This window comes from Geospiza fortis, unplaced genomic scaffold, assembly GCF_000277835.1.
Source record: "Geospiza fortis unplaced genomic scaffold, GeoFor_1.0 scaffold138, whole genome shotgun sequence".
Lineage (NCBI taxonomy): Eukaryota > Metazoa > Chordata > Aves > Passeriformes > Thraupidae > Geospiza > Geospiza fortis.
Genome location: NW_005054307.1, coordinates 8,999,259 through 9,026,797, shown reverse-complemented (window position 1 = coordinate 9,026,797; position 27,539 = coordinate 8,999,259). Strand labels below are relative to the sequence as shown.

The 27,539-nt window shown below is 36.1% G+C and overlaps 1 protein-coding gene across 1 annotated transcript in view; it reads left to right on the top strand.

Moving 5' to 3' along the window:
* RUNDC3B (RUN domain containing 3B) overlaps positions 1-27,539 on the top strand; it is a 51,662-nt gene that overhangs the window by 13,157 nt on the left and 10,966 nt on the right. Inside the window, exons 3-8 of the mRNA XM_005418645.2 lie at positions 1,957-2,090; positions 4,168-4,253; positions 7,758-7,847; positions 11,175-11,255; positions 12,936-13,104; positions 17,891-18,048. Of these exons, the coding sequence (XP_005418702.1) occupies positions 1,957-2,090; positions 4,168-4,253; positions 7,758-7,847; positions 11,175-11,255; positions 12,936-13,104; positions 17,891-18,048 (718 nt within the window). The remainder of the gene's footprint in view (positions 1-1,956; positions 2,091-4,167; positions 4,254-7,757; positions 7,848-11,174; positions 11,256-12,935; positions 13,105-17,890; positions 18,049-27,539) is intronic.

Sequence of the window (27,539 nt, the reverse complement as noted above, 5' to 3'; positions counted from 1 at the left end):
AACCCATTGCATCCTCTCACAGAACTGGAATGAGATGGAAGCCCACTGTAATGTCAGAGTATGTTGAATTATGGCCAGCTGGCTTTCTTGATCAGTGTAAGCCAAGTAAGTGCCATGTGCTCGTATGGATTTCTCCTGTAAAGTTATTTCTTGTTTTAAATGACCATGTCTTTTTCAGGTGTTCAGTTGTTAAAGGAATTGCCATGTATTAGGAGCTTCAGAAAACTGGAATGAAACTGGTTTTTTGCTAAATATATTCTGCCCTTAAGATAGTTTGAAAAAAACCACAGAAGTTAATATATCATATGCCTGCCTTTATTAGTTAGAACTGGAACTGATGATATGAAGTCATCTTTACACCATAGCTGCATTTAATTTTGTAGGTACAAGTCCTAGGCAGAAATGGTTTTGATTTGATGAAGAATGTGAAAAATATCTGTAGCTTTTTGTGTTGTTAAAATGCTGTTGAACTTTTGTTGCCATCCACTAAACTTGGCATTTTTTCAACAAAAATAGTAAGTTTGTAAAAGAACTTACCTTGTGGAATTTCTTTTTAGTTCTTAGAGCTGAGCAGATCTAAAACTACAGTAACTGTGGCACCTTGGAATTCTATTTTTTCTTTGTCATATAGGATATTATATATGAATTCTTCCTGCTTGTGCCTTATTTTTTTTTTTTTTGTGGTTTTTAAAGACTTTTATCATGCTTTGAATTTAATAAATGTATCTTTGGTGGAGGAAGCAGATGGACCGCCAAGTGACATGCACCCTCTAGGGGAAGAAGAACCTGCCGCTTGAATTTCTTCAGCTCGTAGGGGACAGGCCTTTGACACTACTTCGGTTATGCTTGAACCTAAGTCTAGTCATGTCAGATAAAAATGCATATTTTTACTTTTATTTTCAGTACGTATGATTTGCAGTATCACTCTAATATATTCTTTCTTGAAATCTGAGCTTTCTACAGAAAAAGAGTAAGTCTTTCTCATACATTAGTAAAGCTTCACAAGTGCAATTCAAGACTTGAAGTAAGATAAAATCAGCTTAAAAAGAACTCATTTTATATGGAGATAAGGTTTTGCACATAGCAATGCTGGAAGTCACCAGAGGGCAATATTAACCTTACTTGTTCCATACCTGTTTGCAGGTATGTCCAAAGTGAGAACAGTGTGCTGTTCACTCTGAAAAATGGGGTTGAGCTGTTGTGCTGCTGATGAAATTTATGTGGAGATGTTGCGAGTGCTACGTAGTTTTGCCTTTCATTTTCTAAGTGCAATACATTGCAAACTGGAAAAAATATGAAAGATTTTGGTTGTAGCTCCAGAAGGGGTAATGATCTGCTCAATTATTTTCTCTCAGCTTCTGAGGGAATGTTCTGTGTATACTTAAAAGAAATTGTGATTGCAAAACTTTTTTGCTTATGCATCAGCTTCTCTTCAAATGAAAGTACCTTTTGAAAAAATACAGTATGTTCCTAAAATAAAGATAATACTACCACAGCAAAGTGGTGGTTTATATTTTTTTATTTTTATAATTTTAAGAACAAAAATCTCTGTACTTGACTGTATTAGTGAAATGTATATGCTGTCTATAGAAATAGCATAAATACTTCTTGCCTCATATTTTTAAGTCACAAGTTTGTGCTCTGTTGTGATTGAAGAGTTCTGTGAAGGACTCTTATTTTAGCATAATAACAAGAAAAAGCCCAAGAAAATACACATATATACACAAAGCCTGCCCTGAACTTCTCTTTGTGCTTCACTTTCAAACCAGGATGATTTTCATAATGCAACTTTTTTTACATCTATGGGTCAGTTTTCAGTAGGAATTCATTTATACATTGTTTGTATAAAATCCTTTTGGTAAAGGCAGCATATCGGGGAGTATTTAATTGCATTTATCTCCAATAAGCAGAGAGGGAGGTCCATAAATCTTTCTATGTCTTGTGTTTTGATTGAAGGTCAGATCTCCTGGTTTGGCTATGAAAGCCCTCGCAGTTTCTGGGACTACATTCGCGTAGCTTGCCGAAAAGTCTCCCACAACTGCATCTGCAGCATTGAGAACATGGAGAATGTTGGCTCTTCTAGAGCTAAGGTAGGCAAGAGAAAGGCTAAGTGATTATTTTATTACATTTCTGTAATTTTTGTGACATTTCTGTACCTGTAAAAAAACCATAGTACTTAGCTTGCTCCACACATTTTTTCTTTGCTCGAAATTTTTTTAATGTGCCTAGTAAATATTTGCTTTTTAAAAACCTCACTTTTAAATCAAAATGTGTTCCCTTTAAGATTTTTTACTCAGTATGAAAAATTCTCTCAATTCAGTGATTGTGTTATGTTATAAAAGGATTATCTTCAGATTTTTTACTTTACATAATTTTTTGAAAACACAGTTTTTTAAGGGAAATTAAGTTCCTGTGGACATGCCTAAGAAATATTAAATTGTAAAAATTGGGTGATTTTTTTTCTTTTTCCTTCTAGTAATTTTACTTCATGTAGAATTTATGCACTGATAGAATAGGTGGGATCAGCTCTTAAGATTTATTTTATAGGTCTTTCTGAATTCTGAGATTTTGATAGGTATGAATATTTAAATTCAGCAGATAATAAGCTGCAAGGCTATTTTCTAAAATACTCCTATCAATAAATAAAAACTTTCTATTACTCTCTGGAATACTTCTTCCAAATAGTAGACAGAGAACCTAATTTGAACAGTGAGTGTGGAAAATGGTGTTAAGTTTTTTAGGGGAGTATTTTGAATATCTGGATATGAAAAGATGGCGAGCATGTTGACACAAATACCCATCATGTGCATCAGTTTGACTGGTGTCCGAGTAAGTGTCCTCCTCAGCCTGGATGCTGTCAGCAAGGGTTTGCCAGTGATAGTTGGCTCTACTTTCACTGGAGGAGCATAGGCTTTAGTCCTTAACTAAGCAGCATCATCAGTTTCATGGTTTCAATCACATTCTAAATAAAGGCAACATAAAGGCAGCTATCCAGAAAAATATCCTAATTTCATTGGGATTTAATTTAGTTTCTATGTTAAATTTTTTGCTGTGCTGTTGGTATTTATGAAAGCAATTTTATTTAGCATTTCATAGAATCTTGGTATGGTTTGGGCTGGAAGAGATCTTGAAGACTATCTACATCCAATCCCCCTGCTGTGGGCGGAGACATCTTCCTGCTTACTCTCTTTCAGCTTGACACTACTCTCCCTTGTTCTGTCACTACATGCTCTTGTAAAAAGTCTCTCTCCATCTTTCTTGTAGGCTCCCTAGAAGGCCACAGTCAGGTCACCCTGAAGTAGGATTACAATCTACTGCTAGTTCTGGTAGAATGTGTTTACTGATATTCAGTTAGATGCCAGTAAGCACCAAATATATTAAGCATAAAGACATCTTACTACTTACAAAGTGTTTGTAAGTTTATATGGTTTACAAGAAATGTTCCTCGTGTTCTCAGAAACACAGTCATAGCTGTGGCAGCCATTGAAATGTCTCCCTCTTATAAGCCACAATCCTGTGCACCAGACCTACAAACACAGCACAATGTGCTTTCCTAAGGGTTATTTTTTGAAGGTATTGCTGTTGTTTATGGAACTGTTCCAGTGAAGTTTTGCTTTTGGACTCTAAAAGATTAAGGTCTCTTTGATTTCATTTCATATCTGTATTTTATGTACACATTTTATAATAGTGTTGTTACTGAGGAGCAAAAATATTTCACAACTCTTTTTTTAAAATTTAAATCCCTCTAATATTTGAATGAACACAGAGAATCACTTTGAGGACAAGTTACTGCCACTTTACTGTGGAAACACCTGGATGTTTCCAATACCATTGATTTTAAAATGTAAAGCTTTCTGCCCTGATCTGTGCCTCTCACATACATGAGCTTTTCAAAAGGCTGGAGCACATAATTAAAGAAAAAAACCCTCCACCCTCTCCTTAAAATTTTGGATAACTTTATTTCACAATAAACTTTGTGTCCTTGTAAGAAAGCATTTTTTATTTTCGTTATTGCTGTAATGAAGTACATCCTAGCAACTGTTTCTGTTTAATGTTAGTTTTGTTTGTCAGTCATTTATTCAGGTAAATCAATGGTATTAGTTTTCAGAGTGTAAAACTGTTTCTTTCTGTAATGCTTAAATATTTGATCCCTGTTTTGTCTTGCAGGGTCGAGCATGGATAAGAGTAGCACTTATGGAAAAACATTTGTCTGAATACATTTCCACAGCTCTGAGAGACTTCAAAACAACCAGGTCTACAAGAATTTTATTTTTGCGATATTTTAGTAAATGTTGTTTAAGTGAGGGCCTTATGTTTGGAAGTGAATGGTGCACTTGATTTGTATAGTAAAGGATGTCATTAATGAAAGACCTGTAACCTAGTGAAAGGTATCTAGAACTGGTATGGATTTGGTTTTAGCATGGGTAAAACTGCAAAATTGATTATCTTTTCGTGATTTAAAAAATTTGGAAAAAAGCCTGGAATTCTTGAAAAGTCAGAAGCAAAGAAAACCTCTCTGAAGTAGGAACTAAAGCTGAAATTGTGGTGTGGTAAGGATAGATGTATTCCTTTCAAAATTGATAGAAAGCCTAAGGACTCGGTGAAAAATAATTTTTATAGAACTTCTGAAGAAAAAAGGAAGAGAATTCCTGGAACCTCTTGAGAACTGTAGGGCAGCAGAATTGGTGATCAGGCATAGCTAGGATTCTTGATATAATAAGAAAAATGTGTAACAGATTTGATAAAATAATAAAATCAGGAATGAGAATATGCTTTGTGATAGAGAATATGCTGTCGGTTTTGAACTGGTTTTAGATAATGTGATTATTAGATGCTATTTTATCTCATAACAAGTATGTCTTACAGATTTTTGATGAAGTCATCTGAATACAAGTGAATCTGTAACATGTACTTTGTGTTGAACTCTAAAAGTTTAGACATAATGAATGGGCTGTTAAAACAAGAAGAATTTTCTCTATAAGGACTTCTGTTCATTTAGCATATTATTTGTTTAATACTGTTTGTCCAGATATTTCCATATAATTTGCCAGTATTAACCTGACTTTGAAACACAACTAGGTAAACATCCCATTTCATTGTAGTTTCAAAACCTGTTGTCTTATTTTACCCAGATTTGCTTGCATTTACAGTAGACAAGAAGCACATAAAAGAAAGAAAATCTGGAAAAGATTTACTAATGATGCTTCAAACTGAAAAGTCACATGGGTTTCTGAGGAGGAGGTAGGAAGAGTAGGGTCACAAATTATGTAGTTAAGTAGTATATTCTTTGTCCCTGTTTCAATAGTGTAGTTTGTTAGTGGATAACAATGGTCTTATTTGATTAGCAGTTTCAAATTCATTTATTTGAACATGTTAATGTTTAATATATTTGAATGTTCTTTCAGTGGTATATCTTTTCAAAACAACTTGCATTCCAAACATAGTAAGTGCAAGCAGAGTTTCTTTTGAAGTAATATTTTAAAATACATCTAATGGAAATAAAAATTATATATTCAGGTTTTGGCTGTGAGACAGAGTAAAAACCCCAGAGTAGAAATCCATTTTGATTTAGGTGAAATGTACATATTTGAGTTAAGTCTGTAGTTTGAAACATAACTATGCCTAGAGTCAGGGATTCAGTGAAGGACTGAGATAAGGGGGGGAGACAGATAAAGAGAGACAGAAACTGCTGTGGGAGCAGGTCAGCTTGACCTAGGAATTCTTTCTGATAAAGAAGAACTAGCGGCAAATGTCACGCGAAATTCGTAAAAATGAATATGTATGAACCTATTGTGAAATTGTATGCATATGTATTTGAGAGGGGGATAAAAAGGGATCTGGAGTTCCCAGAGGTACGTATGCCTTTTAAGAGCAATCTCCGCATGCGTCTAGCGCTGCAATAAGCATACCGGCTTTACAACTTTGGCAAAGTTGTGGAGTTTTTCTCTCTTTCTCTGCAAAACAGTTGTATGGATTTCAAAGCCACTGGCAACAATGGACATATTTTCTTTTCCCATGTGGGATTTCAGATACCTAATAACTGACCTGAATTTTGAGTGATGCTTTGCATCATTTGTTTAGCATTTAAAAACATATATTTTACTATATGCATATTTAGTAATTATTAGTATAAACTATAAATTTCTTGTGTTATACATGTATATAGAATACAAGATTATCTGTCATGCTGATAGCTCTTTTTAAACGTCACTGTTGTGTTTAGCTGCCTGGAGTTAGTATTTGAATGAAGCAGCACATTCTTAGTGCTGGATGTGCATATTACATTTGGAAGAGGAGTTGGATTAAGCATGGGCACAGAATTATTTTTTAAACTAGTTGGTCAGCCTCTTAAATTATAGCAGACTGTTGTGTTGTGAGATGTCAAGTGTATGGCACTGAATGAAGATTTGTGAGTTTTCCAAGGAGACTCTTGGCTTGGCTGGATTGCTGCATCTGTATTTAACCCTGGCACTGCCAGGCTAACTTCTGCATCTCACCACTGAAGGTGTGCCTTGTCCTTTTTGTGTGATTTCTCCCAAGGCACTATTTTACAAGAATTCAGTGCAGATTGGCACCTGGCAGTGATTTTACAAGTGCCAGTGAAATGGCTGGTAATCTGTATGTACTGGGGCACTGCTGTTTGTTCACAAATAAGAGTCACTGTGCTCAATCAGACTGGAGTCCCTCTAGCTCAGTGCTCTGGCTCAGCCAGCTTAGCCTCCTCGTGCCTTTCCTGAAGTCAGAGCCCACAGAGCTGAGTTTGTACTTCCTAGCCTCACTATCAGGACTATAATCTCTGTCTTCTGAGAGGAAGTCTTACAGATTTATTCCTTCTACTGAGAACATCTGAGATCTTGGACAGCTCATCTCTATATAGTGAATGGATGTTTGTTACAAAGCTGCGAAAGTGGGACTTCTCACAGCATGCATTATAACACAGTTCAATTTCTGGAGCTGTGCCTCAAAACATGTATTTTCTGGATGTTCACCATGCAGCCAACTGGAGCTCTCTCTGAACTATCTAAAAGCTTTCATGCAGTTCTTGAAACAGATGGAGTTTTGGTAGGGCAGTGTTGCTGGTATTTCTCTGGTTTTAGTTAGTAATCTGGCACCTTCCTGCACTCACCCACTGCTAGAACATAAAGGTGAACTGTGCATCTCAGTTCTTACTAAGTGACATTTCAACCTTGGCTCTGGTACTGAGCACCTCTTGGTTTCCCTCCTACCACATGTAATTCTCAGGTGAATTCTGAGGACCTTCCAGCATGCATCTTCCCAGCATGCAATATTTTAAGAAAAGGTAAACTAACTGAAAAATAGCTGATTGGTGAAAATACTTTTTTAAAAAAGATCAGCTACTAAGAATGAAAATTGAATGTTGAACTTTAAAAGAACCTGCAAGTACAATTGTGAGAGAGAATTTCTTTTTGTGTGATGGAATCATTATTTCTTTATGTACATGACACAATTCTTCCTTTTAGAGTAAAGTATAACATGCCTTCATAGGTTTTTTTTGCATTTTATCCATCCTGTTCCTCTAGTTCATAGGACTAATGTTGAAAATTCTTTTTGCTTATGTCTAAATTATTTTGTGTTTTAAGATTGTGGTGTTTTGTGCTATATAGTCTATTAGTTTACTTTATTTGAAATGAAATATGAATGCCTCTGGGGTTCATGAATTGTTTAATTTAAACTGGATTTCTTCAGTTTTCTGCTAAATATGAAAAATAGCTGAATTAATTTCTTTCTTGTTGAAGGAGGTTTTATGAAGATGGAGCAATTGTTCTTGGTGAAGAAGCAAATATGCTTGCTGGTATGCTGTTGGGACTCAATGCAATTGATTTCAGGTACTGTATTTGTGTGCTTCACAACAAAAAGCTCAGGGAAAGTACTTACAAGTCAATCTATTATGGAAAACATTCTTAAATTCCTGTGGTTGTTTGAGAGACAAAACTTAGGTTGAGGCAAAGGAGGGTAACAGAGAGATCTTGAATGGTTCTTCTAGGTAAGAACCAAGTTATGCCTTTAGGTAACTGCATGATTATGGGGTATTTTTTTCAGGTATCAAAATCCTAAAAGAAAGAAGTATAATTGCAGAAGATATTTCAGACCTATTAAATGAAGCTTATAGACATGACATCTTCTAAAGTTATTTAAAAACTGTAAGGAGAACTGTGTGATTAAGTACGTGGTTATGTCCTGATACTCAAGGATAGCACTGTAACTGCATATGTAGAAGGTAATCTTTAACTTTATCACTTCTAAATTTGAAAAATGTAACTTAAAAATGGCCATTTAATATCAATTGGTGTTAAAATTGCCTGCAGCTGAACTGCTTACATTAATTGCCCTTTGCAATTTCTAGCCAGGCTTTTGTGGACTTTCCTATATGATTAATTCTGTGATTTTGAGGTAACAAAGGTGCAAGCACACCCTAGATAATAAACAAACAAACACGGCATGTCTATATATGTACTTATATTAAAAAAAAAACATCAGCAATATATAAAGATTACAGTGCCTATAAAAAGATAGAACCTGGCTGGTGCAAGACCTTGTTCATATGCCTGGTTGGGCCAATTCAGCCTCAGGCAGAGCCACTGGCAGAGTTTCATAACCCAGCACAAGGAAAAGGAGACTGATAATGATGTTCTTCATTCTTCTGTCAGTTCACTGTTAGTATTTACCTTGCAGTAGCATTAATGCTTGTCACAAACCAATATAGGAGGCAAACTGCCAGAAAACAGAATGGATGCATTAAGTGATTGACCATTGCCAAAAGGCCCTTCAGAGATTTACTGCTGTTTATGTACCTCTGTGCCAGGCGTGTTGGACCCTTCTATGAGCCAGCTAAATTGTTGAAGAATCAAAAAACATCCCTAGTAAGAGGACTGGGTGGTTCTTTTTTTGTTAGCTAGTTTGGTTCACAGAAGCCTCCTATTAGTGGCAGAGATTATGGGAGAATAATGCTTAGAGAATAAAAGGAACACATAAGGAATGAGCAGTGTTTTCCCTTTCTGGTGGTAAAGGGCATTTAGTTCAGTTGGTTATGGAACTGTTGAAGAATCAAAAAACATCCCTAGTAAGAGGACTGGGTGGTTCTTTTTTTGTTAGCTAGTTTGGTTCACAGAAGCCTCCTATTAGTGGCAGAGATTATGGGAGAATAATGCTTAGAGAATAAAAGGAACACATAAGGAATGAGCAGTGTTTTCCCTTTCTGGTGGTAAAGGGCATTTAGTTCAGTTGGTTATGGAACTGCAGCTGGGTGGGGAAAGGAAAAAAAAGGAAACAACCTAAAAATGCAGGTCTTGATGGTTGCTGAACCACCATGGAGTCAGATAAGTGCCAATACCAGTGTAAGGAGGGGAATGTCATGTTTGCATTTAAAAAAAATTGGGAAAAATAGGGAGGGAGAGGTTGGAAACACAGGATAGCTTCTTTTTCCAGCATTGTGTCATTAGATTGGCTTAACTGCATCCTCAGCATATGTTCTGGAGCAGCAGAAGTGTGCTGCAGGATGATAAGAGTGCTAGTCTTGTGTACAGCAAAATTCAAATCTTACCAGATTTTATTAGTTTAAGCTTTACATAATCTGAAATTAAACTGCTTCTGTATTAGCTCTGCACTTGGAAGGACTACAGCTATACTTGAATAAACATTGCAAGATTAGGTCTGCATTATGTAAATCCTCTCATAAATAATCATCAATTGACTGTGTTTGTCTCTCAAAAGCTTCGGTGGTACATACTAGGGTATGAGAGCTTAGTTGTATGACTACTTGTTCTTTCTTTGTCCTCTGATTTCTAATATAAAGGAACCTGTTAATGGTATTCTAACTGCTGATTGGCTCTTGAAGACATTTACATTTTGTCAATGCAGCTTTTAAGAGTTTACAAATTTCCTGTGCAAAATGGGAGCTTAGTACTACAGGAGTGTATTTATTGTGCCACGTATCACAGAATGTTTCGGGTTGGGAGGGACCACAGTCTGAGCCAACCTCTCTGCTCAGGCAGGGTTATCCTAGAGCACATGGCACAGGATTGTGTCCAGATGGTTCTTGAATATCTCTAGAGAGGGACTCCACAACCTCTCTGGACAATCTGTTCCAGTGTGTGGTCAACTGCACAGTAAAAAAGTTCTTCCTTATATTCAGGTGTAATTTTCTGTGCATCAGTTTCTGCCCCTTGACTCTTGTCCTATTGCTTGGAACTACTGAGCAGAGCTTTCATAGTATTGTGATTTGAATGGCTGAGAAGCTGTATCCATTCTTTGCATCATATATGTGAGATTTTTTTCAGTTCAGTATCTCTTATAAATGTTGACTAGCTTATCTATGTGGAACTGTAAGTACGGGTTTGGGCTGGAGATGAGCAAGCTTGCCTGAGAACATAATCTGATGTTTTTTTTCTCCCCTCACAGCAATATGGAATTAGGTAATTGTGCTCTTGGAGGCCTGCTTTTTCACTTTCTTGTTTTTCTTTTTATTTTGGGAAAAAAAAAAACAACAACCCTTTAGATGTACTTTCCAAATAGCATTTAAATTACTGCATTGTCAAAAATGGGACTTTGCAATTTTTGTGATTGCAATAGCTGTGACCTACTAGAATCTGTTTATCAATAACAGAGATAGGAGCAATGAGGAATATGAGCCTTGTGGAAGCAGGATAATTTTGTCACTTCTGTGATAATTTAAACATAGTTGAAATGCAATAATTTATTTCCAGTAAAAAAAATACAGTGTAAATGAAAGCTTTATAAAGCTACAGCCATTTAATAACATTTTCCAAAAGTTAAGTTTATTTATGTTCTTCAGTTTCGTGCACCTCAGCACCTGTAAGTGTCTGAAAGGAGAAAAACCTTGAAATATTTTTGAGAAAATTACTTTTTACGTAGTAGAATGGTTATATAAGCACTCTGCAAACCCTTTAAATTATGTTAAATGTGGAAAATTCCAAGCTTGTCCGTAATTCTTCTGTTTCTGCTGCTTCAGTTAGCTTTCTGGTTATTCTCTTGCCATCTCCCTGTATTATTAAGAATAGAAGTGAATGTTTAAAAATTAGGGTTTATAGCACCAAAAAATTGCAAAAAATGAAGTTTCGGGTTGGTAATATTCAACTGTTACTGTAATTTAATTTTCTTGTAATAAACTTATTGTTGTTGCTCTGTTTTATCAGTTTTTGTCTGAAGGGTGAGGGATTGGATGGAAGCTATCCAGCTGTCATAGATTATACACCGTACTTGAAGTTCACCCAAAGGTACTTCTTAGCTTTATTCTGCTTTTTAAAATTTTATTTAATTGGCAAGATTTTACTTTTTATTGAGCCTCTTATTTTTATTTTCATATGCAAAATGATATTTATTTCTCAGTACTAACCTGTACACTCAGCTACCTCACTCTTTCAGACTGTTGGAATTGTTACATGATTCATGAAATGTGAGTCATGCTAATTGTGTTTCCTTGATTCAGAATAACAGTTCAGTGGAAAATGAGTGCTGCATCTCCTTTGATGATCACCAGACCAAGCTGTCTTTTCTCTTAGGCCTTTTCTGTGTAACCATAAAACTAAATAGATATTTTGCAAATAAAAATAATATATACCCTGATAAGTATAAGATATGACATAGGCAATATAAGCCATTAGCACATCACAGAAAGTCGTGACCAGGCAACGTAAACTGATTTTTTAGCTGCATTTTGCTCGTCTAATCAGCCTTATGATTCATAATAAAAAGAATTCTTATTATCTAATAAATCAAGTAGCGATTTGACATCACCAAAAAGCATGGTGATTAATGGAAATTAATGATACGTTTTCTGTTATTAGGTTTACCAAAAGGAGAGAAGCAGTTAGGAATAGTCTTGAAGATGTACAACTGAACATGAAGCATCCTAGTTACTCTCTTGAAGTTCTTACTAGCTTACATGTTAGTGACAAATTGTGATTCAGTTTGTATCATGAGAGGATCACAGGGTTATGGAAATCACTACTTAAAAAAACCTAGCAAATTCTGTTAGGTGGAAATATAGGTGTAAGGGAAGATTTTCCTGTGGGTACCGGTATAAATCAGAATCGCAGAATTGTTCGTGCTGGAAGACATCTTTGGGAATCACCCGGTTCAAGCCCCTGCCAAGACAAGGTCACCTGTAGCAGGTGACACCTGGAGCAGAAAGGGACATCCACAACTTCCCTGGGCAGCCTGTGCCAGTGCTCTGCCACCCTCCATGTAAAGACGTTCTGCTTCATGTTGAGATGGAACTTCTTGTGTTTTAGTTTATTGCCAATTGCTCTTCTTCCTGTCACTGGGCATCACTGAAAAGAGCTTGGCAGCATCCTCTTGACACCTGCCTTTGAGATATTTATATGCATTGGTGACATCCCCTCTGTCTTCTCTAGACAAAAATAAATTCTTGTCTTTGAGACAGATGTCTGCATTCTCTAACATGCATTGATTCTGGAAGATATGAAGATATTTTATCAATGAGTCTACTTACTATGTAGGGAGATACATTCTGTGAAGTAACAGGCACAGGATCTTTGCTATAAACATAGATATACATTCTGATTTAAATTTATCTTGTTTTAATGTAATGACAACCACTTATTTGGGTTTCTGCTTTTTTTTTTAAGGAAAAAAAATTATATTTTAATGCATTTACCATTTGTAAATACCCTTTTCTTACTAAGGAAAGTAGCTCACATACAGTTTTCTGACTTGGCAAAGATCACAAGCAAATTTTTGTCCACTTTTTAGGTGGTTATAGAAACAAATGCTTGAAATACAAGTTGTGTTTAGTAAACCATCATATCCCAACGTTTCCTTTTTTTTTTTTTTGTTTGCAGAGCTTTTAAAGAAATACAATGTTTCAATTTCAACCAGAATTTGCATTTTTATAAGCACAGCTTTTGACTTGGCTAATAAATATGATTCTTCAGTTCTGACAGTATCAGCAGTGATGAAGAAGAGCTAAGAACACTGGGCAGCAGTGGCAGTGAGGGCAGTACTCCAGAGAACATTGGTCCTCCTTTCATCACAGATGACAGCAGTTGGTACAACAAATGCAAAAGGGTAGAACAGAAGTACCGGCTTGCATTGGAACAGAAGGTAAAAGATTTGTTTTGTGTGGGGGCTGTGGAACCAAAGCTCATCACCAGCCAGCTGGTGACATATCCATCTAAGTAAAGGCAGGAAAATATATTATTAGATGTTGTTTAGCTTCATGTAAGTGGTCCTAAATTTTATGATCCTCAGAGTATCCAAGCATCTTTGCTCACTGTTTGGAGAGAAAAGAGGCTTGATGAGTTGGGGTAGAGAATAGCAATAATTCAGAGGTCAGATTTCACAATCTAATGTCGAAGCTTTGGCTTCTGAATCCAATCTTGGAGTTACAGACACTGTATCTCTAATGCTGTTAGGTTGTGAGCTTAAAGTTCACATGAGTTTTCTCTTCCTTAGAAGTCACAGATTTTTATTGTAGGTAGACTGACAGTTGAAGGCTTTTATGATGATAGTGATGTTAAACTTTAACACTTAGTCTTAAGCTAAACAAAAAGGAGATCAACAAAGTAATCTATTTAGATGGAAGGTAAAACTATCTTCTCAGTGATACTGGGATGCGTTTTTAGAAAATAGGTAGTTTTACAACTTGATTGAAGCAGAATGGGAAAGGGAAACAGAAAGGGTGTGTTTGTGTTGGATTTTAATTTAGGTGGTATATTGAATGTAACAACAGAAGCCGAAGGTGAGTTTTCCATCTAGCACCCAACATACCTTAAGTTAAAGGTGAAATGAAATATATGTCCAAACCTTTTAGTAACTTAGCATTTTCAAAGCAAAGTACTTGTCAGTTTTTCATAACAACATTATTACATCCACAGTAATTACAATGCATATTTGCTAGTAGAGAGAGAAGAGGACAGACTCTTCATACACACCAAAAAAGTAGTGCACAAAGAAAGAAAGGAGGGGTCAGGAAAAATTACAGGAAAAGAATTAAATACACCTGGCTAATTTTTAAAAATAACTTCTATTAGTATTTTTATTGTTCTGTTTTCCTAGCATAAGAATTTGATTTTTGTGAAACTCTGAATAAAGTCAACCATATGAAGGGCTGGAACCATACAAGGGTGCTTGGAGGTGTAATTATTTCCCTGCATATGGAATAGGTAGAATCAAAATTGGTTTATTTTAATGCACTTGAAAGAAGCTAGAGTTTTTCTAAGTAACAGTGAAAGAGTCAGATTTACTATGGGATAAATAGATATTTAATATTTATTTATATTAATTTTTTAAATTATGCATACAATTATTGCTTTTGTGTTTTGAGTCTTTTAGAGTTTCTTTTTGAAATATAACCTCAACTGTTGCATCCAGGTTTCTGGTCCAATCTTCTCAGCTGGTATAGTTTCACTTTCCATATGAAAAGAACTTGTGTTCCTGGGGCCCTCTCTGGTAACAGAGGGAATTTTCCCTGCTTTTTTAAAGTAAAGCATGCTGTTCAAAAGGAATCTCTTCAAATACATAAATGAAAACCTTTCTCTTGAGCCTCCAGAAGGAATTCCCATCCTTGCCAGACAAAAACATAGGATGAGTTTGAGTGTACGCTTTTCCCCACCATGAGGAGAGTCCTGTCAGTCTGGAGAAGCATTGAAGAGAGCGAAATAGGTGGATGTTTATTTTTCTTCTTATATCCAGGTTGTTAATTTCCAAAGATACTCCATCAAAGTTGTGACATTCATGTGTAGAAACATGTAACCCACATCCACAGTCAGAGTCTCTAGGAACTTTTGTCTGCATAAGCACAAAGGTTGTCAATGGCTGCAACAGCAAATGGGGATTTTGGTTTATTCATGAGTCCAAGATCTAGAATCATTCCTATTCCATGGAAGTTATTTCTGGTAACATTCTCGTAAAGAATTGCTAACTTCTATAGGTAACTAATATAGGGGTGAATTTAGATCAGTTGTAGGATATATCTTTGGAAATTTTGGTGCATTTAAACAATTTTCAAAATGGTAGCTACTCTGACAGCTGTTGACACTTTCCTAGTTGTCCTCCTTTGGAATGCCTACTTGCAATTGCAGCAGCAAAATAACTTACTTTTCCTACAGCCAGAAAATTTTCTGTTCTCTAGTTTTCATTGGGGATGTGCCTGCCATGTTTTTATATTATTCCCTTCAACTGTACTGCATCTGTTCTATTACAGCTTGAACAAATGACCATTAAGATGGACTGTGTAATAGAGCTACTTTCTCAAGTGTTTCTCTCCCTTCCCTTTTTCATGCCAGTAAGTTGCACCAATGACTGAGTTGCACTCAGTGCAGTAGGTAGCAGTTAATCAGAGACTTTTTATTTCAACAAAAGGGCTTTCTGACATTCTGTGTGTTGGAAAACTGGGTGTTTGTGACAAGAAGACCGAGTTGAAAATAATGTCTTTAATAGCTGATACAGTAGGTCTGATGGATCCTTCTTCTGCTCTGTTGTCATTCATTTTGCCCAAACAGTGATAAATTCCTTTTGTGCCTCCCAAGTAAGTCTGTGTGCTGCAGCCATTAATAGCACCAGGTCACAATGTGACATGCAATTGGATTGCAGCTAAGATAAAGGTCTCTCTTCTGAGCCATTTGAGTGGTAGGGATAGGGCCAGGTGTTAATTCAGCAAGCTAAATCCTAGCACTGCTTTATTGGATCAGCTACACTCTGCAGGTTTAGACCAAGACTCCTTGGTTAGGCTACTGTCCCATCTTGTGTACTTGACCAAAGCAGATGTGGAGGAAAGAATAAACACAAAGCACATGATTATGCCCCACTTTTCTTCTAAAGCAGCCTTAGCCAATGTGTGTCACCTGAGGGGATGCCTGAAGCTAAAAGGTTTGTCTGTGTAGTAACCTCAGATATATGTCTCTGCCAAATACTTGTCATATATCCCCTCGATTCCATGTAAAATTTCACCATCCAAACTTTTCTTTTTGGCAGAGCATTCTGTGAATCTGCCATCTGTTGTGTGAAAAACTACCTTCTATTCTGTCTTTTGAAATCTGGCTCCTAAGAGCTTGATTTCATGGTGCCTACCTCTTGCTTTTTGAAAGGTTAGGAACTGTCTCTTCCTTTCTGCCCTGCCCAGGCCACTCTGGAAATATGATGACTTTGTCTTTTCCAAGTTGTCTCCTGTCCAGATCAATGAGTCATACTTTACACATTTGTTATTTATGTGCAAGTTATCCCTTCCCTGTTCTGGAATGGTTTAAGCTGTTCACTTTTGAATAGTAAACTCCTGAATTATTTGTGTACTGTTTATACTGGAAGTTTATATGCTTGTACTGGTGGGATGTGCATCTCCATGTCGTTATAGATAGATGTATTTACTGTACATAGGATTATGTTTCTGATACTGGTGCTTCCAGTCTAAAATATTTCTGTAAAATGGTTGGGGTTTTTTTATTTTGTTTTGGGGTGGTTTTTTTATGTTTTTGAGAGGCATGAAATTTGTTATGTTGTAATGCAGCATTTAGTACTTTCAAAGTGCTAACTTAGAACTCCAAGGAATATTGTAGGAGTCAAGATAACAGTAATATTTGATGAGACTGAACTAGGCATACTGCAAAGCTCTCAAGATTCCTTGGAACTTGTACTGAGACTAAAAAGTCCCTGTCAAATATAAATATACCCAATGGATAGGACTATATTTAACTATAGGATCACAGAATAGTTGTAGTCAGATGGCACTTCTGGAGATTGTCTTGTCCATCTCCTCTGCTCAGGAAAAAAGTGGACTAGAGCAGGTTTCTCGAGGCCTTTTTCAGTCAGGCTGTGAATATCTTGGGGATACACATTCTCCAGCCTGTTTGAACAGGCTTGTTTATTGGGGAAAAAAGGAAAGAGGAAAGAAAAGTTTTCTTATATTTAAATAGTTTCCTATATACATGTATTTCTGATTGTGCCCATTGCCTCTTTTCGCTGGCTATCACAGAGAAGAGTCTGATTCCATCATGCAGACAACCTCCCATTAAACACTGATGCAAACTGATATGATTCTTTTCCCTCTTCTCTTCAGCCCCGAACTGAGCAATCCCAGCTCCTTCTGTTTCTTATACCAGAGAGGCTTCAAACCCTTAACAGTCTTTGTGGTGATGAATTACACTAGTAGCACTTTGTTACCAGCTAATGTGAACCTGTTTTCTTAACTCAGCAGGAGTTGAGAACAGACACATCCATTCTGTGTCTCTGAAAACTACCTTGTTTTAATACCTTTTTTAAAACATGGGCCCATATGAAACAGTTGCACATTTTTCCACAGGTTTCAAGGAATGTGCACAATTTTATGTAGACTTACTGTATTTGGTTTTAATTGGAAATTTCTAAGAAGTTACTAACATCTGGCATACTGGAACCTTCTTTGTCATTTTAGTATATGATTCAAAAGTTCAAAGAAACTTTAAAATAACATTGGATATTTTATTATAGTAATTCTGGATCCCTTTCATTAACTATAAAGATCCATGTAGATTTAGTCTACTCTTACCTTGTGTATTGTCTAACATCCTGCACCTGTTCAGCTGTAGAATTCTGATTTTTTTTTCTTGTACTTGTGATGGTTGTTTTTGAAAGATGAATTAGTGTTTTATGCTGGTGGCTTTCCTGTCTCATTTTTTCATCCATTTTGCTACTCTTCTGCAAGAGTATAAATAAATATATGATTTTCCTGTTGCCTACTAGGAAATCTCAAACTAATCTAAAGTCAATTTACTAGTCTGTTTAAATAATTAAAAAAACCTACAACAAACCCAAAATAAAATTGTGTACATCATAAACCAACAAATATGAACATGCATAATCAAAAGTGGTTTTGATAGTGTGTTCTTCAAAGTTTTCTAATAACTTACATTTTCAGGGTTATCTTGAAGAATTGGTACGACTCAGAGAAAACCAGCTGTCTGAATCTGTCTCACAGAATAAACTGCTGTTACAAAGAATTGAAGATATGGATCTAGCCCATAAAATGGAGAAGGAGCAGCTGGAATATATCATTGTGGAACTGCAAGACCAGTTGTAAGTTAGCATAATGGAGAAGCATTGCTACAGCAGCATTACTTAAATTATTTAAGTTATATAACTATACAATATGTGGAGTTTCTAATCCTGTGGAAATGAGTCAGCTTCTTAAAGAAATTGATGTATTTTAGCTTTTTTTTTAATCTGACAAGTCTTAGATTTGGGAATGGTTCCCTGGAAACCGTAGTAGTGTAAAACAGAATAATTCTGAGATTAAATATTTAAATTTTTAAAATCTGAAATAGCTTACAGTAACTTGCCTAAATTTTATACACATTTTTATAAAATGTTGTTTATATTTCATTACTTCTAGTTTTAAGGCTACCCCTAAAAGTATTGAAACCAGCTACCTTTTGAAGACATTTTTTAAAAGTTGGGAGGGAGGGGTAAAAAAATATTTATTTTCTTTGGCTAGATTTTAATTTATTTGTGATGAGTCAGACACGGTAGAAGTTAGTCTGATAGTCCTAAAACTGTTCAAACTGGCAAAACAGTTCACTATCACCTTTTCTTCAATGCAAGGCAAAATGCTAAAACAGTACAAGACTTATTTTTTATTTCTATATTTTATAGCATATGCGATTTCTAGTATGATAAATATTGGAGTATCATATGATCATTATACAGTTTATCCTCTGAGCCCTGTCTGTTGGATGGGGAGGTACTCTCCTTTTGCAGAGACATTGCCACATTGGATGGGTCTCTGAGCAACCTGGTGTAGTGGGAGGTGTCCCTGCCCATGGCAGGGTGTTGGAGCAAGATGATCTGTAAGGTTCCTCCCAACCCAAGCCATTCTGTACTTCTGTGTTTGAAGACCCAGGCAGATGGAAAAGTCAGTGATAGGTTGCCATGAAACTGCCATTCAACTGCAGCAGTTGAATGTTCTCTTCATAACAAATATAAAGCAAGTTATTTTGCCTTAAATCTGGATTAATTTGTTAATGTCTGAGCCCTGGAGTAACATGGCAGACATCTGAGATCTTTGAAACAATCCACGATAAAGAGAATATATGAAGACACCATCCAAAAGGGTCTTTACTATGAAGTATAATATTTCAAGCTTGTAAGCAAAGCTTTGGGGTTTTTTTCTGCTGCTCTTTCTCTCATGATGGATCATTTTATTGCCGGTGCTTGAAATGGATTTTATGAAAATGTTCAGGAATATGGAATTGGTATTTTATTTAGGCCAAATGCAGAGTTGATTAAGAAAAAAAGATGTTTTTCCAAGTTTCTTTTTTTTCCTGTGATTGAGTGTAAGGTTTTGAGATACACCTGTTCTTGAACTCTTCTCTGAACCTGCTGATATGCCTAATGATTCTTGTTATACTGCTTTGCCATCCCTGGTTATTTGGGGGAGGTGGGGGAAGGTGTAAACTTATTTAAACCTACACTGATACTGGAAATTTTGAATGTTCATACCTGCTGTTAAATTTTTGCTGAGATGTATGCAGTCAGACTGTTCTGAAGATCTCAGCCTTTCAGGTTTGATTTTGTTTGATGGCTTTATTGTGTAAAGGCTCAAATTGTGGAATAACCTCTGTTGTATCTTGACAGTGTTCTTGTATATCTGTTTGTGAGACACTGCAGTCAGGAGTCTGAACTACTCTAGATATTTGGAGTATAATTTTACATTTTTATTGCTGTGAGTGTAGTGTGCCTGTCAGGTGAGGGAGGGGAAGAAATATTCCTAGCAGGTTTATAATGCTCAACACCAGTCGTAATTAACTTATTTTAATCATATTTGGTATTTATGTTGGGTTTTTTATTCCAACCAAAGGTAATCTGGCAGCAGAATGTGTTTTATCAGTAATATCTCTGTAATGAGGCATGAGTTTTGGCCAATTGCTTTTTATGGTCCAGCCATTTTAGAATGATGTTAAAGTAAAACCAAAACTTAGTGTTTTGCTCCCCTACCATTACTGGCATTTTGAAGCAGTGAATGTTTGCTGTAATCTGAATTCTTCATCAGCAGATAAGAGCAAGTCTGGGACTGTAATTCTGCCCATGGCATACTGCTGTTTGTAAACCACTTTGAGATCTGGTTTAGGATTGTTTGCTCTGTAATTGAAACTGTTACAAATAAACATTCTATACTTCCTTTTTGATGATGCTCTTCTATTCTACTGACTGCTGTTCTTAAGGTGGCAAGGTCTATGACTTCAAACTTTTGTTGAGTAAGGTTTTCTTGAGGTTTCCAAAATTATATTTCACAGGCATGAAAAACAAAATGTTTTATGTATCTTGTCAGTGGACTTGACAGAATCTGAGTCTATATCTATTTCTACCTTCCCCCACCAAAAAAATAAAAAAGTAAGGTGAGGAATAGAGGTCTGACTTTGTTGATAGTATAGGCTGTTGCTGTTGCTGACTTGGAAACCAGATAACCCAGGATCAACAGATCAACAAGGCCTTCAGGTTAAACATTCGATTTCCTACAGAGAAGCTTTTCTGTATGCACGTTCACTAAGGGGGCTTGCAAAGCAGGAAATAAATACGGGGATAGGGTGTCAGAAAAATTTGGAAGGAATTTTTCTTTTACAGCTGCTATGCTTCATGTTCTGCAATTTTCAGTATTCTTAACTTTGTCTCACACACTTGAATATTCAAACTACAATGAACAACATGGTTTCCAATTTAGTTAAAAGATCTCATCCATTTTACAGATCTCCTGAATACCAATATCTGGAAAATTGTGAAGCTGAAAATTTATCTATTAGTTATTCACAAAAGAGTAACTTTTTTTGTGTCTCTCAGCTTAATTGCATTTCTTAGCAAAATGCCCACCCATCTGGGAATTGGATCTCTTGCTTTGTTGGCAGGTGTCTGATGGCAAATCTAGTTGGAAAAGTGAATCTGCAGAAGACAACCTGATTATCAGTTCAGTGCATTTAAGCTAATACACATTTGATCAGGAAGAGGGTTCAGACTGGACATTGGAAAACATCTCTGTACCCAGAGGGAGGTCAAACACTGCACTAGGCTTCCTGGAGAGGTCGATGCCCCCAGTCCATCAGTGTTCAGGTGTCATTTAAATTGTGTGAATTGTAATAATGATGAGCCACTCAGGGCCTTCAATTTTCTTCAGATGTCATCACTGTCATGTGGTTTTTTTCCTAGGACTCGAACTGAACAATACAGAGCAGTGCTTTTGGCTCCACTCTTCTCTAAGAATAGTGTATTTTTACAGTGAGGGTGAGGTAGTTCTAAAGGCCCTAAAGTATGTAAAATTAACTACTCTGAAGTGCTTGAAAATAACAGCTCACAGGAGGACAGCCAGGAGAAGCCTGTGATCCATGGCATGTCTAGATGAAGAAAATAGTTCAAAGTCTGCAACATTCAAATTACAGAATTGTCGTTTGATGGGATAGGGATACCAAAGCATCAAGGAACTGGATCCTGGAGTATTTGAAATGTACAGAAGCAGACATCCCTGCCTCCTCTGTGTTTCTGGAAAGAAATGTTGAATGTCTCTTGAAGCACAGGGATGTTTGATCGCACACCCCATCAGTAAAAAAATTCTAAGAACCCCCACAATATCGGTATAATTCTTTATAAATTATATAAATATACTGTTGTGCTAATGTATTATTTGCATTCTTAAACATACAAAAATAGAAATTGAAGAGTATAAGATAAAGATGAAATAAACAATTTACATTGTTATGTAAATGCTACATGTTACATTTAAAAAAATATTAGCAGTACATGAAGGGTTTTTTCCAGTACCCCAAAGGATTATCTTCTGCATCCCACTTTGAGACCACTCCCTTGAAGGACTAGTTAGCTCAGTCAGAGATGTGACTGGGCAAAATCTGGAACCATTGGCCTACAATATCCTTGCATTAAAACTCTTTAGCTCAGCTTAAACAGGCTTTTTTCCTTAGAATGATTCTTAGTCTTTCTTTTGACTAACACACTACCTGTGTTACGACAAACTCTGCTTTTGTTACTTTCAAGTTCAGATTCTCATCTGAAATTGATATTTATGTATGTTAAATATTGATGTATGATTACAAGAGGGATTCCATCAATTTCCTGATTGGCTCATTTCCTGCATATTGACTCACTGATGTTATAAAAATTGATCTCACTGGTGTTATAAAAGTTGATCATGTTAACATGCAACATCTTTTTAAACAAAGTGAAAGGAAAAAGGAAAGCATTGTATGCAGAGCAGAAAAACTCTCAAAATGCTTTAGAAGTTTTTTCTTCTGCTTTGATTTTTGCTGAAATGAAAACAGTGATTTGTGTAATGTTTACCACCACATGTTTCCTCCTAAAGAATTTTTTCAAGTTTTCAGGTTGGTGTGCCTGGTGTAAGAAGTTATGGCCCCTTTGTCCCCACTGGTGTAGCTTTTTAATAATTTATCACATTTATGGGAAATTTATTTTGCACATTCAGTGACTATGCTATACCACTCTGTTTTTTATCTCCCTCTACTGTTTCTTCCTAGATCCCCATCTTGTTATGGTGTTCTGTGGAGGGAAGAAAAGTTAGGGGGGAAAAAAATCAGTCTTCCATGTTTGGAATTCTGTTACTGGTTAAGACATAGATAAGCATCAAATTAAATTGAAGGGACACTCACATCTTATACTGAATTAAGCTTGACTGTGGAATTAAGAATTTTTTTAATGTGTTCTCATATCTTAAAGATAGGTTTAATTTGTCTGGCTGTTCCTTCAGAACTAGCCTTTTCAAGGTCCAAACTATGCTATTCCTCCATTCTTAATGTCTTACTATAACGTAACATTTGATTATATTAATAATACTTAATATTTTAATATCCACCAATACTACATTTTCTATCTGAATAACACAGCTGTATTTGTAAAGAGAGTAAATTCAGATGTGATTAACTCCAGGCAAAATTAGCTTCTCTGTTTCAAACACACCATGACCTACCAGGTCTATTATGGACTAATAAAGGAAGATACACTATATTCTGTAAAGTAAGATACGCTATATTCTCTGTTAGCAAAGATGCCTTCTTTTCAGTGAATGGTCCTGCCCCTTATGGTTAAAAGGCTTGCTTATGAAAATAGTATCTCTGCTTGTCCTCACTTTGTCAAGATGCTGTTTGTAAATGCTCTGGAGTCTGCAGCATGTTGCCACAATGTCCTGCCTGTGAGCAGGCAGGGGAGGGTCAGAGAGGAAGGCACAGGGCTGTAGAGGATGCAGGCTGTAGCTGGGCTGTCAGGGATGAGGCTGTAGAGGATGCAGGCTGTAGCTGGGCTGTCAGGGATGAGGCTGTAGAGGATGCAGGCTGTAGCTGGGCTGTCAGGGACAAAGCAGAGAAAAGCTTCTCCAAGGAAACAAAAGCAGGAGGGTCTGAGCAAAGGCTTTGAAATTTAGCTGCGTTTTGTGTCTCCTTGTGAGTAAAACTTTAATGTGTGTTGCCTGGCTTTGTAATCCTAGCTCAAAACCTAAATCATCTGGAGAAGTAGGGAAGCTGGATCAATTCTTTTTAGTCCTCTCGCCTTCATTTCAGATAGTCCCTCTTTTAAGGCTTTTTTCAAAGAAACTGAATTCTTCAACTGCTTAAGTACATTAAATCCAATTTGTTGCAGCTGCTTTACTTCCTCACTGAAAGGAAGTTGAAGATTAAATTTTAATCTTTGATCTTGGTAAGTTTCTTTCCTAGAACGTGAAAACTGAGAATGCTAATCCTTTCCTTTTAAAGCTTTAATGGATCCTGCTATCAAACCCTGATTCACATTAGCCATGCTTTTATTTGTAATGCTTCCTGTCTGTCCTCTGCTTCTCCCTCAAGTTTGAGCAGCAGTTTGAAATCCTTAGTATTGCAGTTTGCTTGATTTTCAACTTGTCTGTGTGTGAGTTTTGTTTTGGTTTTTTTTTTTTAACATCATAGAAAAAATATTACATGTTCTGATAAAACTTTTGTTTAGGCAGTGTTTTGAATTTTTTTGGGTGTAACTTTTTCTTTTCAAGTTTGCTGCAATATTGTAATCCCATTCTGTTTTACAAGGGTGTGAGCTGACAGCAAGAAGAGAATTTCTGTTTTTAGTGGGGTGGAAACTGAAGAAGTCATGGGTGTTTCCTTTTTTGCAAATATAACTAGGAAAAGTTCAGCTGGGCATAGGACATAGAGAGATTCCTGCAATTCAGAGAGAAACATACAGGGCAAGGTACAGAACTATGCACAATGAAACAATTTGCAGTCAAGCCTCCAGCATGAGTATTCTGTTCTTAGAATCCACACAGGTTTATTGTGCAAATGGAAACCAAAAGCTTCTGGGCTGATAGCAGCCTGAAGGAAAGGGCTTACTCTACAGGATGCAGTAGATAGAGAGGCATTTATTTTTAACCCCTCATATTTTAGTATCTTTTTATCTGTTTTAAAATAAACCATTCTAAAAAAAGTTTAAAGCTTTTGAAGCTATTGGTGTCTTCGAGGTGTCTTTGATGAGGAATATTTACAGGAAAATGTTTTCTGACTCCAGAATGAAAAATACTTTTGTAAGGAGTCTACCTTCTGCTCCCTTCTGCCCTGCACTCCCCTTGGTGGGTTAGAGACCCGCAGGGACTTTTCTTTCCCCATTTTGCATACTTAATGACATTAGCATGGCAGTGTGTCCCCTTCTAGGAGTCTAATGTGTAACACTAAAATCTGTTTTATAATAGCATCTTTTCTCTCTTCTCCCATAGTTTCACTTCTATGGATAAAGGTATTGCATAGAAGTACCAAGCAAGAAAGCTTTAAATAAGTTACTTGGACATTAGCACCTTACGCATTCCAAAATCCACAACATTTATCCAATGTAGAATTAAAAGATTGGGAACAGGGAAAAGTAAGGCCTTTCAAAATAATAATAATGACAAGTATTGAGCCTCTGCAGGCCTCAGTACAATAAAGTTGTAAATGGTGTGCATTCACAATAGGAAAGCAGATTGTGTGGATTATGAGTTCCTTCCTCTGTCAATGTACCTGAACTGGGACAGAAGAAGAGTACTTGCTTTGGCACAGCAATACAGCAAACATCAGTGTCTTCCTCTTCTGATTTCACAAGACAATGATCTCATGTCTGGAACCTCAGGTGAACTTGAGGCTTTGTTGTCATAAAAGAGTTTGAATAACTTGATGCTACAAATGGAGGGATTAGAATGAAACAGATAAAAATTATGGCAAGTTAATCATGGTGCGTAATCATTAACTGCTGGATTGCAGTCACAGAGCCTGAATTTGATTTCTTTGCGCTTTATCTGTTTAGATAAATAACCTTGCATGACCATTTGCTTCTGAGAGTCACAGAGTTATGTGTTAATTTCTTAACCTTCATATTCATCTGCTGTACATTTGCTTCTGTATTCCCAAAAATACTGATGGGAAAAGCAAGTATTTCATCTTGCTTATACATAAATGAGAAAAGTTGAGCAGAATTTAATCTGTTCTAATATTTTTAATCCAAGTTACATGAAATTCAATATCAAACTAAATAGGCTTTAAATGACAAATAGTGAAAAAATCATCATTTCTTAAGGGTGGAAGAACAGTACCAGGTTAGACTGGGGAGGAAAAGCTAGTTCTGTATTTGCAGACATTACTTTATCATTGATATACTGAAGGAGTATCTCTGCAATTCATCAGACAAAAGAAACTAATGTTTAAATTATTCTAACTTCAGATTTATCTTATTAGATTTATTGTTTTAAATAAATCAGATCAGAAATTAAGTTTCACCTAGTAGGAAAAGATTAGCAAATTCCTTTTATACTTTCCAAAAAAATTATAAGTTTCTCTAAAATACAAATAGTTTGTTCAAAAGAAAGGTGAGTTACAGATCAGTGTGCATATACATGATTGCAAAAATGTTGGAGGTTTTTTAAATTATGGATGGTATTTGTAAATTTAGGTCACAACTTGTTTTTCCAGTTTTAACTTTGTGTCTTGTGTTTCTTCAATATTTTGTTAAAATAAAGCACAGTCTAGATGAGTTCTGGAAAGGCTTTAAATAGGTACAGAGAAATGCCTGAAGTCATAACCAAGAAAATACAATCAGTGTGCTCCCTGATTCCTAAGCAAGAAGCTTGTATTAGCTGCTGTCCTGTTTTAGCTAGCAAGTGGTTGAGATACAGACAGGTGTTTTTTCTGTTGGCCATTGAGATGTTCTTATGCAACCACTTAACACTGTAATTTTTCATTTTGTTGTTATCCAAATTATAACTCAAATTATGTTGGCAAAGACCGTGTTTCTAGTGTTAATATCTTGTGGATATTTTGCTTGGGTTTTTTTTCTTTCACCTCTTTGCCCTTGGAGCAGACTTTTGCCCTCCTCTTTTTTTATTCTGCAGTTTCTAAGATTTCGAAGCTCTGCCTTACTCTTTGCATAGTTTGACAGCTCTGTTAATTCACATTCAGCTGCCAAGAAGGACTTAAATTACTCGAGGCTTGCTGCTAATAATTTAATTTTTTGTTTGTAATTTTGAAAGTATTGCATTTTGAAAGCATTTTGAAGGAGCTTGTATATGCTAGTTTTGGCAAATACTTGCCTCTGTATGTAGAAGATTAATTTTTCAATTACCCTATTGGATATCTCCCATGAAACTCTTGCTGTCTTAATATGATAGTGGAATTTTAAAGAAAAAGTGGTCATTCAGTCAGCCTGAAGTTACTTAACAATTTTGCAGTTGTTTCTCCTGTTTTTACTGAATTCAAAGGAATCTAGTTAAAATGATAAAAAAGTTATTGAGAATACCAGTTTTTCTGATCTGTTAAGAAGAAAGTTCTTGATTTATTTTTTTTTCCCACACCCTTGAAGAAATGTTTTTTTAAAAGGTATTCAGCTATAAACAGATACGTTGTATTTACATCACTGACATAAAGGAAAAAGAATCCTTAAATGACAAAGTGAGCTTGAGAGGATATTTACAGAAGGCAATTTAGACAATCTGTCAAAAAAAGCTTGTTTGCTAAGAGTCCTTCATTTCCCAGCAGAGATGAGATGATGGTTGAAGAACTGAAATCTCCTCTTTTTCAGTAGTTTGGTTGCTGATCAAGTTCATCGTTCTTGTTTTCTGTCAAGACCTACTATCTGGGAAAACTGCTTGTGTTGTGCCTGCTATCCTGCTCCAGAGAATGAGGCCTAGTTATTTGTCCATGGACATGGAGAGTGTCAGTCACATGCTGCAGTGCCCTTTTAGTGAGCATATGCAAAGTTAACATATTATGGTATGTTTTGGTCCATTCTGGATGTCTGTGTTCAGAAGCAAAGTCTCCACTGCAGTTAGCCTGGAACTCAGGAGTCCAGCTGCTGGTATTTCTGACAGTATAAACTTCCTCAAGTTTTCCAAAGGTCAAGAAAATCGAAGCCTGTATAATATTGATAACTAATTTTGTTAGGATATAGTTCAAGATGTCTCTAAGAGACAATAAGGGAGGATTAAAAAATGCTAAATAAGCTTCAAGGGCATCTGTTCTGTGGCCCAAGTAGTTCAATGGCTGTGACACATGAAGATCTCTTGGTCAGTC